General features: G+C 36.3%; 1 protein-coding gene across 1 annotated transcript in view; it reads left to right on the forward strand.

Moving 5' to 3' along the window:
- FIG4 (FIG4 phosphoinositide 5-phosphatase) overlaps positions 1-22,584 on the forward strand; it is a 72,015-nt gene that overhangs the window by 7,703 nt on the left and 41,728 nt on the right. Inside the window, exons 2-11 of the mRNA XM_076333394.1 lie at positions 4,156-4,254; positions 5,314-5,437; positions 8,460-8,616; positions 9,928-9,978; positions 11,880-12,028; positions 15,362-15,490; positions 17,056-17,156; positions 17,626-17,788; positions 18,453-18,550; positions 20,653-20,786. Of these exons, the coding sequence (XP_076189509.1) occupies positions 4,156-4,254; positions 5,314-5,437; positions 8,460-8,616; positions 9,928-9,978; positions 11,880-12,028; positions 15,362-15,490; positions 17,056-17,156; positions 17,626-17,788; positions 18,453-18,550; positions 20,653-20,786 (1,205 nt within the window). The remainder of the gene's footprint in view (positions 1-4,155; positions 4,255-5,313; positions 5,438-8,459; positions 8,617-9,927; positions 9,979-11,879; positions 12,029-15,361; positions 15,491-17,055; positions 17,157-17,625; positions 17,789-18,452; positions 18,551-20,652; positions 20,787-22,584) is intronic.

Genomic DNA, 22,584 nt, shown 5'->3' on the forward strand with positions numbered 1-22,584 from the left:
AATTACACTCATTTTCCCCAAGTTTGTTTTGCTTGTGATGGTAAATGGTAGGTGATCTCCCTGTCCTTACCTCGACACATCACTTTTTTTCATCTTATTTTCTCCCCCTGTCCTGTCAAGGAGGGGGAGTGAGAAAGTGGTTGGGGGGGATTTGGCAGCTGGCCAAGGTCAACCTGCCACGCTTGCTTAGGGTTTGTGTTTTTAGACATATCCACAGGCTCAACAGGTATCTTTTGCAAGCATTTTGTATAAGCTCTTAAGTGTTTTCTTTATGCTATTTGCAGGTTTAAAAGTTGGCTGTATAAGCGCACTGCTGTATTTTTCAAGTAATTTTTAGTGTATTTTCACTTCTTTCTTTTTTTTCTGCTGATTAAGCTGTGTGTTGCTTTTTAACTGATGAGTGAAATAAGTTCTTTACAGTGCTAACATTTCTTAATGATAATTAGTCTATACAAAGAAGCAAACCATGGTTTTAGACCAGGAGTTCTAACAAGTAATTTTAAAGAAAAAAAAAATTGTGGGCAGAATGTTTGATTTCAGAACTATTATCCTGGCATTATAAACAACAATTTGCAGTAAGAAGTTTGGGTTTTTTGTTTAGACTTCTTTTAGAAGAAGCTATTTTTATTGGTTTGGCTGAATCAAAAGATTGATAAAAGAGGGTGTAAAGCCTTTCAATTACATTGCTTTGGTTAAAACTCAGTCCCAGGTGGAAGTGACTAATGATTGTTCCTATCTTGTGGTTGCTTAGTGATAATTGTGCAGTAAATTAAGCTTTAGTCCAGATCTCATAGGCAAGTACCTGCATGGTGCACTGTCGTGGTTGGTAAAGTGCACTTGTTAACAAGTTTCAGTGAGGCCAAGGGCAGACTAAACCTGGAAACAGCATGTTTCATCTCAGGTGATGGTTAAAGGACTTTGGCAGAGTAGTATGAGGAAGCCTGCATGGTTTCTCCTTGTGCAGTGTTCTGTTGAGAAAGTACTTTGTTGGTCAAGGTTGTCCATTTATCTAAATGCAGTGGCAGTGCTGTGGAGTGGAATTGTTTGAGACATTTGGAAAATGCTTTGATTTATTCAGTTCAAGTTAGTAATAAATGGAATAAGAGAATAAGGATAGAAACTCCCAGAAAGGTTTCTGTAGCTTACCTGTGGATTCTCATTTCTTTTACTGTAATGATTTCTGTTAATCAAAATAGTTGTAAACAGTACAGCACATTTTAGCTTTGATTAATTTTACAATTATATTGCAACCTCAGAAATCAATTTATTTGATGATACATGCTCAGTGTTGTGTTGATTTGGTATTTTTCTTTATTCTTTCCTACTATTCATGTGATGGCCAATTTAATTGTGGTACATGTCTCTGATATGGTTTTATTTGTGCTCCATATCATCCAGTAAGACGGATTTATTTATTCATTAGATGCATAAATTACGTAGCAGAAGCAGCTAATGCTGAAATGCCTTTTTTAGTTTCATTTTTGCATTGTTAGTCTTCATATCATCTTTGTTTTCATTTCAGACCCTGAAGGTTGAATATGAGCTGGCATATCATGCCGTTTTTCGAGTAATTCTGGCATTGTTGATTGTTAGCTAGTCCTGAAAACTTCCCAAGTAGAAGTCTAATTTTGGGTTCATAGTTTTGAGGCCTCGTCCAAATTAAAAAGTTTTTGCAGATCTTCCCTTCTTTATTACTTCCACAAGAATATCCTCTAACATGCAGTGGGCAAGATTCCCATTTGCTAAATCGAGATTTCCCATTCCCTGGCTTTCTAAGAAGGTGGCTTCTTTAAGTCTGTTGATGGTGGGTTTTGATGCTGTTCTCAGCTGACCTTCCTCAAGACATTACACAGCCTAGCTTTCTAACTTGAAACAAACCCCCTAAATTAGTCCTTAAAGGACTTCAAAGAGAGCTTGTTAAGTGCCACTCATTATGGTGGTTGCTACATAGTCTGCAGATACAATCACTTCTCATCTAATCTAACTCTGCTGCTGTTCTAAGCAGCAGCAGCAGCACTTAAAGCTGGCACTGTAGCTGTGCATAGCTCACTATAGCAGCTGCCAAGCTGATGTGAGTGATGCATTCCTCATAGCGCTTCCTTATGTTTTATTGTCTATTAAAAAGGAAGTGGACAAGTATCCAACTGAACTTCCTTAGTAATAGCATTTGCAACTCTATATCCATCTCTCTCTCTCTCTTCCTGTGTGTCATGTGCCATCTTCCAATTTTAAATGTGGTCTTTGGTCCAAACTGCCATTTGGACAAGCATCTTAAAGTTGTACTGTTCTATTTTTATTCAGGATGATTTGTCGGTAACCACAGGTGTCACTTTGGGAAGAAATTATGTTCATTTAATGAGCTGGACATGGGGGGAGATCACTGAGCTGTATTGCAGTATTATGGACTACTTAAAATTGTTTAGCTTTAATTAATTAACAATTTTCTGCAAATAGAGAAGCAGCACTCTTAAAATGCAAACTAACTTATCATCTGTGTATTACAAATGAATATGATATTTCCCTCCGCCCACTCACTTTCTACGGCATGAAGAAAAAGGTGATATGATGGCATGGTCTAAGCAAGTGACCGTCTTGGTGGTTTGGTGTTTCTTGCTGGTGGGTGATACCAGCAGAAGAGCTCCATCCTCCACCTTTGTGCCATTCAGTGCCACGCAGTGGGGGCTCCAGCCCACTCCCTGTCATTATGATTTCCCTCCTGGGAAGCACAGATCTTGGTACTAAGGGATCTCCTGTGGAGGGTACTCTGAGTGGGGCAGGCTGGGGAGCCTGGGCTGTGCACAGCAGCACAATGCTGCTAAAAAACCAGTAGGAAACCACAGGACACTGTGCCAAAGTGCTGCCTCAGAGGCTTCAGTAGGGAGTGCTGGGATGGCATGTGACTTTGAAGGACCTTCTTTACTATCATTTAGGAGTAAACAGCAAAACTTGCTGCTCAGTAAGCACTGTAATGTCAGTGTACAAGGTGGAGCCAGGAGTTGGTGGTGTTTCCTTTTATAGCTCTTAAAGTTCAGTATTTTATTTTCTTTTTTAGACCTTACTGACTATCTAGATGTTTTTGTGATTTCAAGGAAGCTGAAGAGGGCTTTAAGTTCTTTCACCTTAAATATTTTGACATTAAAGATGTTTCTTAACCTCTAATTGGTATAAATTATGAAATTCTGAGGTTTGTGTGAATGTTGTTATTGATTTCCTCTCCCACATCTTAAATCCATGTGACTTTTAAAGTTAAGAGCTGGCTGCATAGATCCACATGAATTTGCCATGCTTTCCTACTAGGCTGAGCATTATTAATGAGTTACACCTTGCTGTGTGGTAGCACCACACAGATTAAATGAATTAGTAAAATGAGAGCTGCTTATAGCAAGTCAGTCCTGCAACCTGTGCTTACTGTTAATTCCTCTAACTGTAAAAATTAATTTATAGTTTGATCCTCTTAAATGAGAAATGGAGACGTTATATGTTTATCTGTGGTCTTTCTTTCATATTTTAAATGAGAAATAAAGCTAGTCTTTTTAAAAAAAGCAGTATTTTTAACCAGCATGGCTGGTCAAATTAAACTTGAGTGTTGTGGAAGAACAATGGTGAGAAGTCTATCATAGCAAATATAAATAAAAAATGAAGAAAACTTGCAATACTGAAGTATTTACAATTTTTCTGTGTTTAGTATGGACTAGGAAAGACTAGTTGGCAGAAAAAGTGATAGACTACAATATAGCAACAGTAGTTTTAGATCATAAAAAGTTACAAACTTGTGTGTATAAGCTTCTGCTAAATTTTACAAAGCAAATGGGAAGACAGTGGGGAATGGCAGGGTGTAGTTGCACAGTGCCTGGTGTAAGCTGCATTTTTTCCCTCTCTAAACAGGTTTTCACCTTTCTTCAATTTTTAAATTTTTTCCTCCTTGTACAGTGGAGAGAATGAGGTCTTTTAAGTTGTAAAGGTTGATTGTATACAAAGGTACTGATGTCTAAAACAGTTTATTAACAGTCCATATGGAATATTGCATATTTGATGTTAGCTGAAATGGATCTAGTCTAGAAACTATACAAATGGCATTGTTGATGTCTTATGTTACAATAAGCTTTGGTTGCTTTATCTTGTATAATATTCTGACTTTTTTTTTTTTAACTGTAGCGGTATTTTCTTGTTGGAAGTAATCCTGCAGAAACCAAATACCGTGTTTTGAAAATAGATCGCACTGAACCAAAGGATTTGGTTATAATTGATGATAAGGTGAGTGCCTCTCTAGGTTTTTTCGGTTATTCCGAATAATACTGTCTATATTGAGCTGAATGTAAATATTACACATTTAATCTGTTTCAACAAAGGTATGTTACAGAATCATAGACTCATGTAACAATTGAGGTTGGAGGGGATCTCTGGAGAGTGTCTATCCCTACCCTCGTGCTCAGAGCAATGTCAACTAGATCAGGTTGCTCAGGGCCATGCCCAGTCACGTTTTGAATATGGATGCAGACTCCACAACGTCTCTGGGTAACCTGTTCTAGTGTTCAACCATCCTCACAGTAGAAAAGCTTTTTCTTATGTTCAAATGGAATTTCCTGTATTTCAATTTGTGCCCGTTGCCTCTTGTCCTTTGACTGGATACCACTGAGAAGAGTCTGCCTCAGACTTCTTTATTCCTGTCTACCAGGTATTTATAGACATTGATAAGATCCCCTCTGAGCTTTCTCTTCTGCAGGCCGATCAATCCCAACTCTCTCAGCCTCTCCTCATATGTCAGATGCATACAGTATTAGCATGATAATGACTAGTTACAGTATGGGAGCAGCCACAAGATCTCCAAACAGCACGTTTGCTTTAATGAAGTCTTCCCAAGTTTTTCAGTTTATTACGTATATGCTCCCAATGGTTTTCTTATGTTCAGCTATGCTGTTCTAAGTGCAAAATAAATTTAATTACTATCTAGCCAAATTTTTAGTGTTTCTGATACGTCATATCTGAAGCAAAATAAACAGCAGCAACAAGAGTCTTAATGTACACAATAGAATAAGACTTGATTCCTTTGTAAGAAGTTTATGGTTTAAAATCCTAACACTTGAGACTTAGAAATGTTTGAATTCACATGTGACCGTGAATATTTCTGTTGCAGTGGACGGTGAGTTTTGTGCGTAAAAAACTTGTTGTACTTGTTGGTAGGACTGAAACAGGAAACAGCGGATGTAGAGCAGACATTTGGTTCATTGTATGTTAAGTAAATTCTTCTATTCTATGACATGAAATCACATTTAACTACCAAAGCAGTAACTTAAGTGACTTTTTATTTTAAAGCATGTGTATACACAACAAGAGGTGAGGGAACTTCTTGGCCGTTTAGACCTGGGAAACAGAACAAAGATTGGGCAGAAGGGCTCTTCTGGGTTATCTCGAGCTGTCTCTGCTTTTGGTGTAGTAGGTAAGTGTTTTGTTTGGTTTTATAAAATCTTTATTTCTTAAGGAGGTGAGGCTTGCTGTGTCACACTGTATATCTTTCTGTTTCCCCTTGACTTTATGTTTGTTTTTTTTTTTTAAACTGAAGAGGATTGAGAAATTTCATTCTCGAAGATAAATAAGTTTCTATGTATTTTGTGAAAACAGATGGCCTGTATAGGGATGAGAGTTGTGCTGTAACTAGTCTCTTCTTCACCACTAAGGGAGAGATCTAGGAAATGGCCAAACTCTAGAAGCTTGGTTGAAGATGTCACCAAACTCAACGGATTGCAGAACACAAATCACGTGGAACATGGCTTCCTGAATTCCAGAGCTCACAGAATCCTTTTTTAAAAGAAAACGAAAGTTGATGTCCTTTATTAGGTTGTATTTATTCATCACACACTATTCAGAAAGATGACTTAATTTTCTCTTTGGTTGACTTTTTGCAGTGACATATTTCAATATTTCTTTTTCATGAAACAAGTATAACTGACTAGTATGTCAACTAAATTCTTAAATGCTGATCAGCTGTCCATAATCCTAGAGAATTGCTTCAAGGATTTAATAGCTTCTAACTTCATCCAAAAGTCACTACTTTCCTCCCTGTTGTCAGATACTGAGGTCGATATATTGATGGGGTGATGTCTCCAAAGTAAATGTTAATGTGTGCTCTGACAGCCCCCAAGAATACTTTTTGGCATCAATATACACCTGAACATCTAAATCCAAAGCTGCAGAGGAGGTGGAGACTGCAATTACTTTAAAAGATGCTGCTGAATTTTGCATAACAACCAAAACATAAGAAAATATTATTAGTATTTTAATCTAAAGTGGCTGATTAAGCAAACTTTCTTCTATATTCTTTTGGCCCGTGAAGCCTTTTGGAACCTATCAATGGATCTGCTTTTCAGAAATTCCTCAGATGATGTTTATGTTCCTTATTAATTTAAGAGTATTAATAATATGGGTAAACTTAAAGAAGCTTCTAACAGTCTTGCAGCATTAGCTTTTTTTGCACAAGCCATCAGTGCTCACTATCTAAATATGTGATAATATATTCGGTTGGAAAGTGGTTGTGTTCAATGGAAATTTTGCATCTCAATTGTATGTTTGTTTATATGTACTTTTCATAACAGGAGAGTTTCTGTGCTGTAGCTGGACAAATGTATTGGTTATCAGATACGGTGTACTATTTCTAGATTATTTCTTTAGAAGTAACATGCTCTCAGTGATCTTCAGATTATCTTGTACTTTTGAAGTATATGCTTTAGTTGTCTTCCATCTTGATCCTATCTAATCATATCTGTATAAACACGTAATTTGAGGGAATGCAACTGGTTGTTTATTTCTGCCTCCTGGCTCAGGTCAGGAGGGCAGGGCTATTTTTTGTAGAATAGGAAAGGACAGCTTTGTTCTGTTCTCTGGTTATTTCGTTAACCAGAGACAGTGTATTCAGTGCACTCAGAATGGGGGTGCTGATAGGCTAAGTTCTGGTTCACTATATAGTTTTTAAAAGTAGAGATCGCTTTTAAACAGAGAGAACCAGGCCAAGGGGAAAGGCTGGGTTCCTTATCACACTTTGGTATAACATTTGGTGAAATTCAAAGGATAGAGACTGTTCATGTAGGTGATTTCAGTACCTGGAGGATATAGGAAGAATTTTGACTGCTATTTAACAATTGAAATTCAATAGTCTGGCTGCTTCACATGGAAGACTTTATTTCTTATTGTCAGCAGGGTCTCCTCTCGTTGTGCAGGTGAGAGCATTTTTCCAAGGGGGGCTAATAAGGCAGAAGAAAAGAATTACAGTTCATTCGATCACATTGCAGCCTCCAGCAGTGACAGGGAGGAAAATGTGTGCTTTGCTCATGCTTCTGCTCTAATTTATAATGCAAAGCTAAAAGAACTGTATAAATACAAGTAAAAATGTGAATTGTGAGGGGCTTTTTTCCCCCCCAATTAATATATTTGTTGACAGTGCAGCAGTGACTGAGTTTCAGGCTCTTTACTAGTAGCAACCCATCAAAGCAGCTACCTCCAAGAGCTAATTAATTCATGTAATTTATTAGTTATTAAAACTTAGTACTGCTGTATCACTGCCTATACTGTATTAGAAACAAATTTGGGTTCAGGGGTGGTTACGTATTTCTATTTTTAATTTGAGTTTCTACATTTGTATTGTATTTAAAGGTTTGTTACTCTTTTTCCTAATGATATGTAATAGAGACATCCAAAGAAGCATCAGTGAAGAAGCATGGCTATGCCCTGTAGTGTTAAGGAACGAGGGTGGAGGCTTCAGAAGCCTTCTTTTGATGGGCAATAAAGCCAGACACTGCCTGTTCTAGCTCCTTAGCCATCTGGACTTCAGCACAGTCAAGTCTTGGTATCTGAGAGAGAAAATGGAAAGAAAGGATTACCCCTGATGCTCTGAATGGCTAATTTCGGGGAGATGCTGCTGTAGTCAGGGAATTTAATTCCCTGCTGTTAAGGAGAGAGAGCACAAAGGTGTTGTAGTACCCTCAACTCCTTTTGCTGTTCTGTGCTCCTCCCCAGTAAAGAATACATAAACCTGAAAAGAAAATTGGAGATTGGGATTCCTCCTTGCCCTGGAAAATTAACCTTTTCGTGTCTGAAGTAATTAGGGTATGCCTTGCTCTGAACAATGAGAGTCCTATAAAAAGCAAATACAAGTATCTTTAGACAGTAACTTATTTTGAATTTTCAGTGTCTTAACTCTGCTGCCTAATATTAAAAATAAGCACAGTGGAAGGGGAGAAAAAGTAAAAACTATGTACTTCATTGATTAACACTTACTGAGGGGGAATTGTAAGACTGTGTCTATGCGTATGTATATTTTTGTATGTGTATATATATGCACATTATATATTAAGAACAAACAAAACTTCTATGAAGTGTTGAAACAATTCTGATACTGTTTTTCTAAATATGTTTGATCAAATCAATGCAAACATCCAACTAATAGCATTTTAATGCTGTTTTAACAGGCTTTGTCAGGTTTTTAGAAGGCTACTACATTGTGTTAATAACAAAAAGAAGAAAAATGGCAGATATTGGAGGTCATGCAATATATAAAATAGAAGATACAAATATGATCTACATTCCAAATGACTCTGTAAGAGTCACTCATCCTGATGAAGCCAGGTAAATAACGGTGGTAAACAGTGTGTACTTCTTGAATATTTTCTAAGCAATGGTGAACTGCAACTAGAAATTTTGGCCATAGAATTCCTTCTGTTAGTATGTCATTCAAGTCATTTTATCTTAGCGTGGAAAAATGGAGAGTGGGCCACAAGTTCTGTGGCCTCTAACCTGGAGGGTAAATACAACTGTTACAGTCTTTCAGAGCTTTTTGTCCACATCTCTGTGTCACCTACATGTCAAAGCTACATCCTAGCAAATGTGCACCAGGAAACATCCAATATAAACATTGTTCTTATAAGGGCAAAGTAATGCTAATACTGGTTTATGTTGTTTGGGGTATTGTTCTTTTGTTAGTAGCTCTAGCATCATGTTAATCTCACCTGAAGAGATCTTTTGTGCCCTTCAAGAAGTGCTGAGTAGATTATTTAATTTAGTGATTCTGTACTGACAGAATCTTGTGAATGCTGGTGTTGTAAAGGGTGATAAACTGACCCACTGGTAAGTTTAGCTTTTTTCCTTTCTGTGACTTCTTTCTAAAGAAAGAAATTTGGGCCTTTGATCAGCAGGGAATCTTGTGTGAAATTTACAAGTACATCCTGGTGGTGTTTTTATCAGGGTGGGGTAACTACTTCTATGAAATCCCAGGCAAATGGTATCAATAAACTACTTTTCAGTCTGTACCAAGTGTGAATAGTCTAAAAGTTGTGATGGATTATGATAAACTGATGTCAGGTAATAAATCAAGCCAATGGTAACTATTAAAAAAGTTTTCACTTTAAGATATGACTGATTGTAAACCTCAGTCTCCCCTCTTAGAATGCAGCAGACCATATTATCTAACCTATATATTTATGGTGTTAGCCATTTTATCTTTCATAGACAGCATTATGGTTTCTTCTGAGAATTTGCAAGTGTATGACACATTGAAGTAGTTTCTTGTTCATTTATTTGAGAAGAACTGTGAAAATATTTAATTCTTGTATAGTACTGTTGGGAGTTTACTTGTGTAAGTCCTAGAGAATTTGAACCACATATGTGGAAAATAGAACTATTACTGTATCTGCAACCACCTAAGGAAACAGAGTATGTACACGAGTAGACACTGGATTAAAAAAAGGCTATTTGATTTATTTAATCCAGATGCTGACATTCTAGTGGAATTACCTGTCAAAACAATTACAGTAAGATAGCTAGAGAACTTACAGCAAAAGTCAATATTCACATGCAGTTTAATTTCTGAGATCCTCTGACTTCTTGGGGTCTGTCTGGTTAAAGTGATAACTTTCCCTTTAACTTGAATTATTTTGCTAGGTATCTGAGAATCTTTCAAAATGTGGACCTTTCTAGCAACTTCTATTTTAGGTAAGTATTCGTTACTAATTCCTTTAAAAAATTGTATACTACACTTGCTGTAAGATTCTGCTTTTGGTTGGTGTTCTGGGGAAATAAGACACGTGATCACACTGCTTGTCCATTTTCATCTGTGTCTTTTGAACCCACTTTCTCCTTCAACAAATTGATTAAGAATGCAGTCTCCATGAAGTTGAAAAATTACAGAAATATTAGGGACACAGCAGAAGGTAGACACTGAAATTACTGTTTTCACTGACTGTTCACCTTTGTCAGATTATGCAGAAGTTCTTTCTTTGGAAAAGTAGTATATTTCAGGGGGGTTGCTTGCCCTGTCAGTTTTTCTTTCTTGATCTCGTTTTCCAGAAATAAAGCTTTGCTTTGATTCGGAAACAAAGATAGAGAAATAGGTCCTCATCTAAAATACACCCTGTGTAGGGTACATCTTTCATAGGGCCTTCTAGGCATTACCAGTTCTCTTGCATGCTGCTTCATAAATGCCATAGCTAAGACAAGCTTCTGTGTCCCAGCTACTATTACACATGAGATTTTTGGGACAGCAGAAAAGTGGGGGAAATGTGGTGATAAACCTGGCAGTAGTAGTTAGAAGACTTTAAGACTTAAAAAACAAAACAAAAAACCCCTCTCTTGCAAGTACCAAAAGGTATATCAGTGTCGAACATAACTCCCTCTTGGAAAATAAAGGCTTTTTGTCACAACTGTATCTGGAGATGAAACCTACTAAAGTTTCATATCTGTTTAGTGGTTTTGCATGGAAAGGCTTTTTCACAGTTTAAAACCTGCGTTTTTCTTCCATGCTTTGTCTTCCAGCCCTAACATTATACAGCTTTCAGGTTTTTTTTCTGCTTGGAGATGATGAATGTATACTGTTTCTGTGATCATACGTAGAGGGGAAAGGAGAAGGTTCTTATGAGACACTCTGATAAACACATTTATCAGCTTAATTTAAATTGTTCGTGGCTGAAATCATAGCATATTTTTCTTCATGGTTTTCATATAAATTCTGAACAGAATTAGAAGTTAGTTATAAGAAAACTTCTGGTCTAAGGGGAAAATGGAGGAATAGCCTGAACAAGTCTCTTACTGGGGTACTGTTTAAAGGTTCTGTTATACAAGCTGAGCATGTAACAGACTTTGGTTTTTTTCTAATAGATAGGCATGTCAGGTCATTATTATGGAAATGTGGTGAATACATGAGTTAGACTTTGTTATCATCAACGATAAATCTAAATGTCCAATGTTTAAATAATTTTTTTTTTTTTAGATCATTAATGAATATCTAGAACTTACTGGGGGGCCAGTAGTTATTGATGCCATCTTAGGAAAATCTTTGGAAATCTGTTTGTATTTCTGATTCAAGCATTGTATAAATTTGGTTTCTCTGGGGAAATGAGTCCTAGTGGCTTATAAAATCCAGCAATTAGTGTAGAGTGTTGTCAGTATAAAAGACATGAGCTGCAGAATTTGTTACTGTTATGGAACTAATAAAAAACCCCACCTTTTGCTTATTCAGCAGCCACTGTCTTAGGATGCATCTATGCTGCAATCACCAATTTGAAGACAGATACAGTTTTGGTGGAGCAAATTTTTGGCTGTTTTGAGTTCAGGTAGTAGTTAGAAAGTAGTACTTAAATCTCAGAAAAATGAGGTTGTCTATGTATATGGATATTTCAGCTATTGTACTGTAAACAGTTTCTATGTTTGTAAAGCTTCTTTTGGAAATCATTTGTATCATTTGCCATTATAGAATCAAAATCTGTGTATCTTGTTTAAAAGGCTTTTTTAAATGGACAAAATAGTACTGTGTTAAATATAAGTACAGATGGAGAGTAAGGGCTTTCAGGAAAGTCCTGTGCATCTACAATTATTAATAAACAATAACTGTCTATCAGTTACAGCTATGATCTATCTCACTCCCTTCAGTATAATCTTACTGTCCTGAGAATGCCACTTGAGACATTAAAAACTGAAACAACTCAGACCCGTCAAGAGAGTTTTGATATATTTGAAGATGAAGGACTTTCAACACAGGGTGGAAGTGGTAAGCCAATATGCCTAATTAAACTAATGTTGTTGGTCATGAGTACATTCAGAATATGTTCTACTTAAGTTTACTTTTGAGAAACACTTGGGTCTTCTGTATTGATCAGCAGTCTCATAACAGTCGTGAGTTAATAAAAGATTACATAAAGTGCCAATTACAGACACTCGAATTTGAACAATGCAATTTCTAGAGGTGATTAATCACTGTTTTGTTAATTTACATTGCAGCTCAGGGAGATAATTGAGCACGCTGATGTTTTTTAGCAATTGATTCTCCAACTGACTTGTAAGACTCCCAATAGGAATGAATTATAAAGAGAGTGGGAAGCAATAACTGATTAAGTACTAATAAATCTTTTTTGTTTCATGTTGGAAAATATTGATGACAGGAATTGTACAAAGCTAGTATCAACTTGATGTAGTAAGCTCTATCAGAATGTCTAAGAAAAATTACTGATTTCAGTTGAAAACTACAGCCTTCACTTTGGATCTAACGTGTTCGTAAGAGTGTAAAGATGACCAGCTAGACAGGAAGACTATTTTCTCTCCCTTTTGCTTCACACTTAAAAAAAAAAAAAAAAAAAAAAAAATTTCCCCTGAAATTCTTAATATTGGATTTCATTCTGTTGAAGTTGACTTTTTGTTTTATTGCCCTGTGACTTGTACTAATTATCTGAATGCTTGCCAAAAAATTAAATTATAATTTTTTTTTTTTACTTTTTGGTATTGTACATGTGACACCACTTTTTTCCTTGTTTAATCATGAAATATCAGAAATAACAGTGCTATCTTTGATTCATAATGCATACATTGCTGTAAAAGTGGTCTCAGAGCTGTGGAGATACAACAAAGTTCTTAAGTAGTAATAGAACACCATGCCTATTAAATACATCACTGGTAAGCAAAACAATAGGATAAAGGAAGCCTGATACTATGTTGTTTAACACTATCAACTTGATATGGAAGCCAGTTTAGATGCAACATAGAATCTGGATCTGTGCTTGTATTTCTTATAAAGAGGCTCAACAGCCTCTCTGCATCACCACCGTTACTCATAGTCACTCGGTGTGTAACCTCTGTTGCACAGGAAATATAATACTAGCCCTAAAGTAACTTTGGTGCTTGGAGATAATGTGAATTGCATGACTCGTCTTCTATCTCTTCTAACCCAAAATGAATCTTCCGAGGCACTGAAGAAGGAATTTATTGGTCCTACTTTCTGTGCCTCCAAAGGGGATGCTGAAGGTCTGACGAGCACATAGTTAAAATAGAGAAATGCCCGAAACAACCCCTGACCCAAATTTATGCAAGACAAACTTGTACATTGCCATCCTTTCGTTTTTGACACCCTAGAATAGACCTACACTGACTACAACTCAAAGAATGATAATGAACATTAGGTAGTATCTTTGATACTGGAACTTACTATGTTAAATAGTTGTAAACATCTATCGTACTGTCATTTAAAAGTTTAAAAGCAAAAAGTAATGCTGTATACAGTGTGCGCTAAATTCTATGGAAAAATTGAAAGATAATCAAATAATGTATTTTCTTTTAAAGAAAAGAGACTCCCCCTCCCAAGTCTCTACCTTCCCCCGCCCCCCCCCCCCCGGCCTGAAAAATATATTAGTAACGTGGTCATATATATCAGGATATCAGAAATTGGTTGTCAAATACTACAATGGCAGAAATGACCATAAAGAGTGGAGGGAGCAATAATTTCTCCTCTGCAAAGGCTCTTACTTGCAAGATCCCTCAGGAATCCATACAGTGGCATCGTCTCTTCCATGTCTTTGTGAAAACATTGGGAGATAAAGATGCCGTAACCTTGACCCCATCAGCAGCATGCTGATAGCACACACAACTCCATTTCCAGTAGATATCAGCAACATATCTGTTCATATGATAGAATATGTGTAAGAAATAGCCACATGTCATTCAAGAGCAAATTCTCACTAAAGTAACACTACTAGAAATGAGAAAGACCTGACCAAGTGTTTGTGGCCAGATTCCACTGAATGTATACACTCCTTCACCAAAATGGTTACATTGATTTTTCCCTTGGCTTGTGGGAAGTTGGGTGACTAGGTAGCAACAGTTTGTTCAACAGCTCCATTTTCACCTTCAGTCTGTTGGGAGAACTCCTCTTCTTCTCCCAGTAAAACATTTGGCTGCTATAATTGATGTACGTACTGCTACAATATAACTCATTGTGCTGGTTTTGGCTGGGATAGAGTTAATTTTCTTCATAGTAGCTAGTATGAGGCTGTGTTTTGGATTTGTGCTAAAAACAGTGTTGATAATACAGCGATGTTTTCGTTACTGCTGAGCAGTGCTTACACAGAGTCAAGGCCTTTTCTGCTTCTCACCCCGCCCCACCAGCGAGTAGGCTGGGGGTGCACAAGGAGTTGGGAGGGGACACAGCTGGGACAGCTGACCCAAACTGACCAATGGGATATTCCACACCATATGATGTCACGCTCAGCATATAAAGCTGGGGAAGAAGGAGGAAGGGAGGGGGATGTTTGGAGTGATGGCGTTTGTCTTCCCCAGTAACCGTTACGCGTGATGGAGCCCTGCTTTCCCAGAAGCTTCATTTGAAAAAACTAGACAAAAAATGTAGCTAATATAGTTCTTGTCCTATTCCTTCTCTTTAAGATTCAGATTCATTCAGTTCCCTTCACCACCTTTTAGTGCCAGTCGTCATCTTGGTCCTGATTTTTGAAACAGAAAAAGACTCAGGTTCCAGATGTATCAGAAATTGAATTTTTATTTGCAGGTCTACGATAGCTGCATTTCTTGGTGTCAGTGCAAATTAGGAAAACCAGGCTAAATTATGTGAGAAGGGGATTGACATGCTTTTTGTAAAGGGGGCTACATGCATGCTATGCATGATCTTCCAGAGCCTAACAGGTAACTCCAGAGGTGACCCAGAATTGAAAAGCTTGTAAAGTCCTCCTATGAGAGTATTTTTGCCTTAACTGGGATTCACAACTTGATTTATTTCCCTTATTATCAAATCCTCTGCTGCTGCCGTGCAGAGATCTCTTCTCAGTACTGGAAGTATCAGAGACTTCTACATGAAGGCACTCAAATACTACAGTGACTGGCAACCATAGAAAAATTGGAAATCTTTGTAAACGGTGAACTTTAGCACGTGCCTGAAGTTATCTGTGTTTGGCAAACTTCAAGGATGCGAGTAAATGATATGCTGAGTTGCAGTCAAGGGAGAATCAAAATAAAGGTCCAATGACCTGGATTTAAAAACAGTCCAATGCAGGTAAGCTTGTTTCTTAATTGCTAATGCATTTTCATTGTAACAACTTCCTAGGTGTATTTGGGATTTGCAGTAAGCCTTACGAAAAGTATGTGTGGAATGGCAAGCTTCTGGATGCAGTAAAAAATACTATTCATCGTGACTGGCTGCTGTATATTATTCACGGATTCTGTGGGCAATCAAGTATCCTTTTACTGTTGTAACGAATGTTGGTTTATCAATTCATTTATTTTTAAAAAGTTTGAAGGTGTGAAATACATTGAATTATTTCTTTGTCATGTAAATACTTTTCAATTTTAGATTTATTCACTGGCTTTTACTTTCATTACTTTTCTAGGTTTTATGGCTAAACAGGAAATACGGTTATGTTCTTATTACAGGGTCCTGACACAGGTAGACTGCGTTCTCAGTGAGGCACTCTTTGTAAGCATGGGGTTTAGTAATAAAGAACTTGAGAGGATTTTAAGGCTCAGCTGTATTTTTCACTGATTTTTGATTGATATTTGAGGAAGGGGAGAAAAGCTAAACAGAACTGAATTGCTGACATAGAAATGTTCTCTTACTAATCTCCTTTAAAACATTTTTTTAGTAACTGAGATTTGCAGAAATTCTGTTTCTGTTGAAGGCGATGATAGAACTTCATGCCTGTTGTGTGAAGAGAGTTAAGTAAACACTAGAACATCTGAAAATCTTTTTTGCTGACTATATATTATTTAAAATGGGTAAATGGGTCTATGTATGTTGTAGTAGTGGGAGAGAAAGCCCAAATGCATATCACACTCCAAAGAAATGCCATCTCAACATCTTAGTTGATAAGAATTTAGTATATTACAGAGACACTATATTTTAATCATCAATGTTATCATGTTAGTTCAAAAGCCTGTCAACAAAATATCTGGGGAAGCAAATACAATTAAGGTTAGTGGTGTCTCCGCAAAATTTAATTTTGTTTTTTCATGATTGTAAGGCTGCTGGTCATTGGCTTGGTCCCCAGACAGAAAGCTAGATCTCTTCTTATATACCACTATTTCGTCTGGGGTCTCACTTAATCGAAGTGGTAGCTGTGGATCAGACCACCAGCATTATGCCTGCAGCTGCTTTGTGAGTGACAGTACTCTTTGCTCTAGGTATCTGATGAGCACATGTCGTCTTCCCTCTTTCCTGTGCCTCCATTCTGCTAAGGAAGCAGTGATAGTCATGTTAGACATCTGATTCATCTCTTTTGTTTTTAATAAAAAATAAAAAGCCTAAAAGAAAGCCACCTCTGCATCTGAAGCTGTTTGCCTCTGGCTTTCTGTTGGTGTTACTTAAGTAGTTGCATATTTATCTGCTTTTCCAGACAAATAATTAGAGGGTGACTAATATACCTGATCTGAAAATAGAAGCTCCCAGGCTTTAATCCTAGTATTCACAAAAGCAGTATTTGCGGCCCAAGATGAATCTTGTACCTACTTCACCTACACTGTCATTCATAAATTAAATACTTCTCTTCCATATGTTGTGAAAAGTGGTTGATGTATTATAACATAGATTCCCTTTTCAAAGTTTTTCAGAACGACTGTTGAAAAGGGCAGTGCTCTCTCCAAGCTGCAAAAGAAATTTGGAAGTGATACTCATCTCTATTAATAAGATTTTAGTAAATCGGATGTTTCACTTTCATACACTTTTTTTAGAATTTATTTTTGCTTGCATGAAGCAAGTGAACGAAAATTTGCATGTGACATGTAAACCTTAACTTCTCTTTCAAGAACTGTTAATATATGGTCGCCCTATATATGTCACTCTCATAGCCAGAAGATCAAGCAAATTTGCTGGAACACGTTTTCTGAAGCGAGGAGCAAACTGTGAGGTAAATTAAATGCGATTTTAGGGGTTCCCCTCTGCCGCCTCCCCCCCCCCCCCCCCCCCCCCCCATGAAAGCTTGAACTTGACTGACTGGAGAACTGAAATGTTTTAGAGGGTTGTTAGGGCTTTGGTTTAAATTATGCTATTAGATGATATCACAGCTATCATTACATTTTTAATTCAGATAATACAGCTGTTCTTAAAATAATAAGTCTTAACTGGCAGTTTTTTGTGGGTTTTTTTTTGTTTTACATTGAGAGATACTGTTATTTCCCAAATAGAAAAAAAAATAATAAAATCAGATAATATGCATTTAGGGACAAATGGGAGTTTAACTTTCAGTGGTGTTCCCACTACCATGATTTGGTCTCTTACAGTTTAATTGTACTCTGTTTGTAATGCTCAATTCTCTATAATGCGTGCAGCTCTGAAGTGTCATGTCTACATTATAAGTGTATTTCTGTTTGTTTTAGGGAGATGTTGCTAATGAAGTGGAAACTGAACAAATACTTTATGATGCTTCAGTTATGTCATTTTCTGCAGGGAGTTATTCTTCCTACGTTCAGGTTCGAGGATCTGTCCCTCTGTACTGGTCTCAAGATATTTCAACTATGATGCCTAAGCCACCCATAACATGTATGTACAAATTATTCTTTGTGATAGTTTATGGTTAGTGCTGTGTCCTAAAGGAACACCTGAGAGAGTAAGTGAAAACTAAGTTTGCAAAATTGAACAAATTGTCTATGCGTTTGTTCTTTGGGAAGCTATAATTTAAGGTAAACCAATGTTCTTTATAATAAACATGGCATACACATATTCAGTCATATAAAAAGCTGCATTTGATGAAATTGAATAGGAAAAAATCTCCATCTTAGTCTTCACATTCAGAAATGGAATACAAAAAACTTATGTTTGAAGATGTCCACTTTCTTTGTGCTTATTATTTTGCATACAAAGTTAGCTACATTTATCTTAGTATTGTGGATACCATTTTGAACCTATTGAAAACGGTGGAAAATATCTGAGCTAAGTTTAATGGGACCAGAATACTTGCTCTTTGTAAGCATCTTTCTTTGTAAGCTTTCTAAGCATCTCATGAAAGTTTTGGTTAAGAAGTCACTTCCAATTTGGAAAAGGGAAGATTTTTTTTAACAGCTTTTGCATGAAGAGGGGAGAGTATGTAATTGTGTCATTACTGTAGGAGAATTAGTATGTATTTTGTGAAGAGTACTTTTAAGGGGAAATGATTAATTGACTACAGCTCGCTTGATATTGCCCTGAATACACGTATTTGTTGCAGTGGACCAAGCAGATCCTTTTGCACATGTTGCTGCTCTTCACTTTGACCAAATGCTTCAGAGATTTGGCTCTCCCATTATTATTTTGAATCTTGTGAAGGTACAATATTTTGAATATTTTCTATATGTTTTCTAATTTTTAATATGATGCTTACTTCTGTAGAGTCTCTGTGTAATTTTGGTTGTGCTGTAAACTAATACTAGCTTATAAATGGCATATTTTCTTCATAAATCTCATCCTACATGGAATAGTACATAACCCTAACTGCTTCCACTACAGCCCTTCAAAAAAAGAAGTTTCCCATGTTTATAGACTGCTTCTAGTAACCTTTCATTGTTGTTTTCAAGTTTTTGATATTACCCATTAGATGTGAGTAAGTCCAAATAAATTTACCACTAAATTTAATTTAGAACTAAAAAATGCTAAAATAGTATGGTACCATGCAAAGTGAGGTTTGTAGGCTTCTTGACACAGATGACTGAGTTATTTGAAATATTATGATAAAGACTTATCTTTTGTTGTTTGCTCCGTCTGGTAGAGTCATGGAAGTACAAGCGGGAGAGAAAACTGAAGCATCTGATGCTAGCTAACGGGCAGTGCCAGTGGCAGCAGGGCTGGACTGATGGGGGGAGCTTCGTGATTGCTGCAGTAATTCAGTTAAATGCTGTGTGAGAGGCTGTGGTACAAAGCCTGGATCCCGGGTGGCACTGTGATTTTGGTTATTGCATCTTTTATTTGTGTTGGGGTTTTTTTTTGTTTTGGTTTCTGTTCTGATCCAATAATTTTCTGTGGTGGTGTCTGTTTCCACATTTGAGTTTAATATATTGATTTGTTTTGCTTGAATCATATCTTATTTCTTTTTAGTCTTTAAAAAAAATCATTTAAATTTTCATGTTGTAGAGCTGTATTTGGTAGAAAAAAGGATCTTTTATGTGCATGTAGGATCTGTTCCTAGTATAAAAAAATAGGGAAAACACAAAAGGAAGGATTTAAAAACTAAGTTCTAATAAATGGCAACTAGATAACCTATTTTCTATTTCTAGAAGCTTTCCTGTGTAGGAGTGCTTTTAAGACTGTCCAAGAGTCTGTGGAATCAACTTAGGAAAACGTGTGTTGACAAGAAAATGATTTTATCTCTTACAGCCATAGTTTTCAAAAGCCATTGTTATAGTGTGAGTCGACTCACATGACCTTGACATGTGAATCATTATATGCTTTTATTCACAGGACTTTTGATACAGTGGATGAAAATGCATCTCTTTCTTTCCCTCTCTGTAGATGCTCAATATTAAGATGCTAAAATTCATGTTCCTTTATTACTTTATGTACCGTTTTAAAAAAAAAAAAAGAAAAGAAAAAGAAGCAAGCAGGAGAAGCCCCCAAATCTGAACACCTTTTTTTGGATGTTGCTGTTGCTTTTACACAAATGCTAAGCACTTCTATCTCCAGTACTTCTATTATTTGATTTCTTAAATGTTGATGAAACATAAATCTGTGTCTTCCTATATTTGTCTATCCCAGAAACTTGTTAACTAGTAATTAATGTATTAGGCTTCCTTTGAGTTGTTTATTTAGGACTGCTATTATATATTTAAAGCAGTTTCTATAACATAGGTTCAGTATAGGTTTTAGTTTGGATGAAGTTGAGAGGAAAGCCATACTAATATATAGAGTGCCAAAACATATGGTATATTCTGAGAATGGCAACATAATTCTAATTTTTTAAAATTATTGCAAAGCTGGGAGATGGGAGCTGTTGTTCCCCATCTCCTCTCAGTAATGGAGAAGAATTTGCTTGGGTCCTCTTGTACCCCAGGATTGAACGGGATACTTTCCTTTCTGCCTGTCTTTCTCCTCCTCTTCTGTCTTTTGTCCATTTCCTCTGTATTACCACTTTTGTTTCCTTGTGCTCTTCTTTGCTTTTATGGGGTTCCATTTTTCAGCCAATGATTATGCACAGTTGAAATGGCTGACTCTTACTACTAATACAGATCAATTGTTAAAAACTCAGAATGTTTAGATTTTTCTGTCTCTTCTGTTCTTAATTTAATTGTACTAGTTATGAAGAGCTGCCCGCTGTTGTTACAGCTTCCGCTTCTAATTTCTATTGTATATACATACATGTATATGTGTATGTATGAGAGTTACATACATTTGTTAATGACAATTGTAATGTTAAATTCCTTTTCTTATTGCTAAAGGAACGTGAAAAAAGAAAGCACGAAAGGATTCTTAGTGAAGAACTTGTTGCTGCTGTGACATATCTCAACCAGTTTTTACCCCCAGAGCATGCAATTATATATATACCCTGGGATATGGCCAAATACACAAAAAGGTAGAAAAGATCCTTCTTTGTACTAGTGCTCTTGTAGCCACAATACAAATAATTGTATGCTACTGAGTGTCTCTCTTTTCAGTTGCATGAAATAATGGGAGAATTTTATTAAAATCTATGGGCAGAATAAAACCTCAGCTTTTTGAAGGATTTTTAATGTTTTCTATGGGTTCTTACCAAAGTGGAGCAAGGTCTGAAAACTTTGAAATTCTCTGCAAAGGAAAATTTTAGAGAAAAGCCACAAAAAAGCCATCAACATTCACTTTTCATTTTGAGTTAGTCAAAACACTGCGTTTTGTCAGGTGTTCCATTTCAGTCATTGAATTTATTGAGTTACAGAATTTTGGAAAACAAGGGGTTTCATATCAATCAGTCTTTTCCATTTCCTCTTCCAAAAGGAAATGAGGGTATTAATTTCAGTGTTATAAAGCATTTAGGTTATTAGAAGCATGTATCTTAGAAAGGCAATTATATTCTGTAACTTTTTATTCTATAATTTTGGACAATAGAATGCTGGACTAAGATCATGTGGAAAGGATGAATGTTTTCCTAAATGTAGAAATATTTACAAGGCACAAACATTTTAAATCTACAGGTATAGATTGCTATTCTTAAGTAACACACAACTTGGTTGTAAAGTTGTCTGGCCTGCGTATGTTTACTGTATCTTATAATGCCAGAAATTTTAGAAGAATGACAAGAATTGTTGGATCAACTTTCAGGTATCTGTTACTATATCAGTGTGAGCAAAACAATGGAAAAACTGGTACGGTTCAAAGGACAGGAATATAATCAATGTTTGCTGATTAAAATTTTATGAAAAAAGCTTTGGAAAACAATCCTTATTCGCTGTTTGAGATTACAAGTTGGTTGATACGATTGGTCATGTAGGTGTGAAACTGTTACTTTAAAGTTTGACGTGGTTTCACACTACATTTTTATTCTAAAATGGCATTGTGTACAGTTAGGCGTTTATTCAATTGTTTGTGTTATGATTAAATAGCAAATCTCAAAATAAGGCTAGATTTCCTTTCAGAAGATGCGCTAGGTGCAAGTTCTTGGGTTTCATATGGAGTGATGCTGATGAAGCTTAGTGGTCTGTCCTATATGGGAAATGATACTGGGTGATCAAAGGATTCTCCTTCTAGCTTTAAGCTTGAGGTATATCTATATACATATCCACCCTAGTACAGATATAAAAAATACCTGAGGACTTTGAACAAGGTTAATTATTAAGGCAAGCAAGAGAGATTTAAGAATGGAAGATAATGTATATGTCTGCCTAAAGAATTGACGGTTTCAGGAGTACTGAGAACGTGTTTGCTTTAACATGTAGTTTTGAAGTAAGTTTGCTGGAAAGTAGTACTGGTGAAAATGTTCCAAAATATTGCTTCTATCTCAATATAAGCAATCTTTAAAAAATAAATAATTGTTTCTGTTACTTGAAATGTAAACACTAATAAAACCTTTGAAAATAAAATTATGAGTAAACAAAAGTTGAAGTCCCCAACAATGAATGAATGGATGCCCTGATCTGAGCAGGAGGTGCAGGACATCATGAAGGCCACACAAGGAAACAAATGTTACTGAACAAAACAGCACCTTGCAAACAAAATGAAGGAATATGATTTAGCATAATCATATATCCTTTTCTGCCTCATTCTTCTTTTGTGAATCACAGAAAGTTTGGTAGAGGAAAATTAGTGTGATATGAAAGTCAAGGAGTTTTAGATTTTTGAAGTCTTCCACTTGCAGTTTATGTAATATGTTTTATTAAAAAGTAAACAAAATTGCTCAG

This window comes from Aptenodytes patagonicus, chromosome 3 (assembly GCF_965638725.1).
Source record: "Aptenodytes patagonicus chromosome 3, bAptPat1.pri.cur, whole genome shotgun sequence".
In the NCBI taxonomy this organism is placed as follows: Eukaryota; Metazoa; Chordata; class Aves; order Sphenisciformes; family Spheniscidae; genus Aptenodytes; species Aptenodytes patagonicus.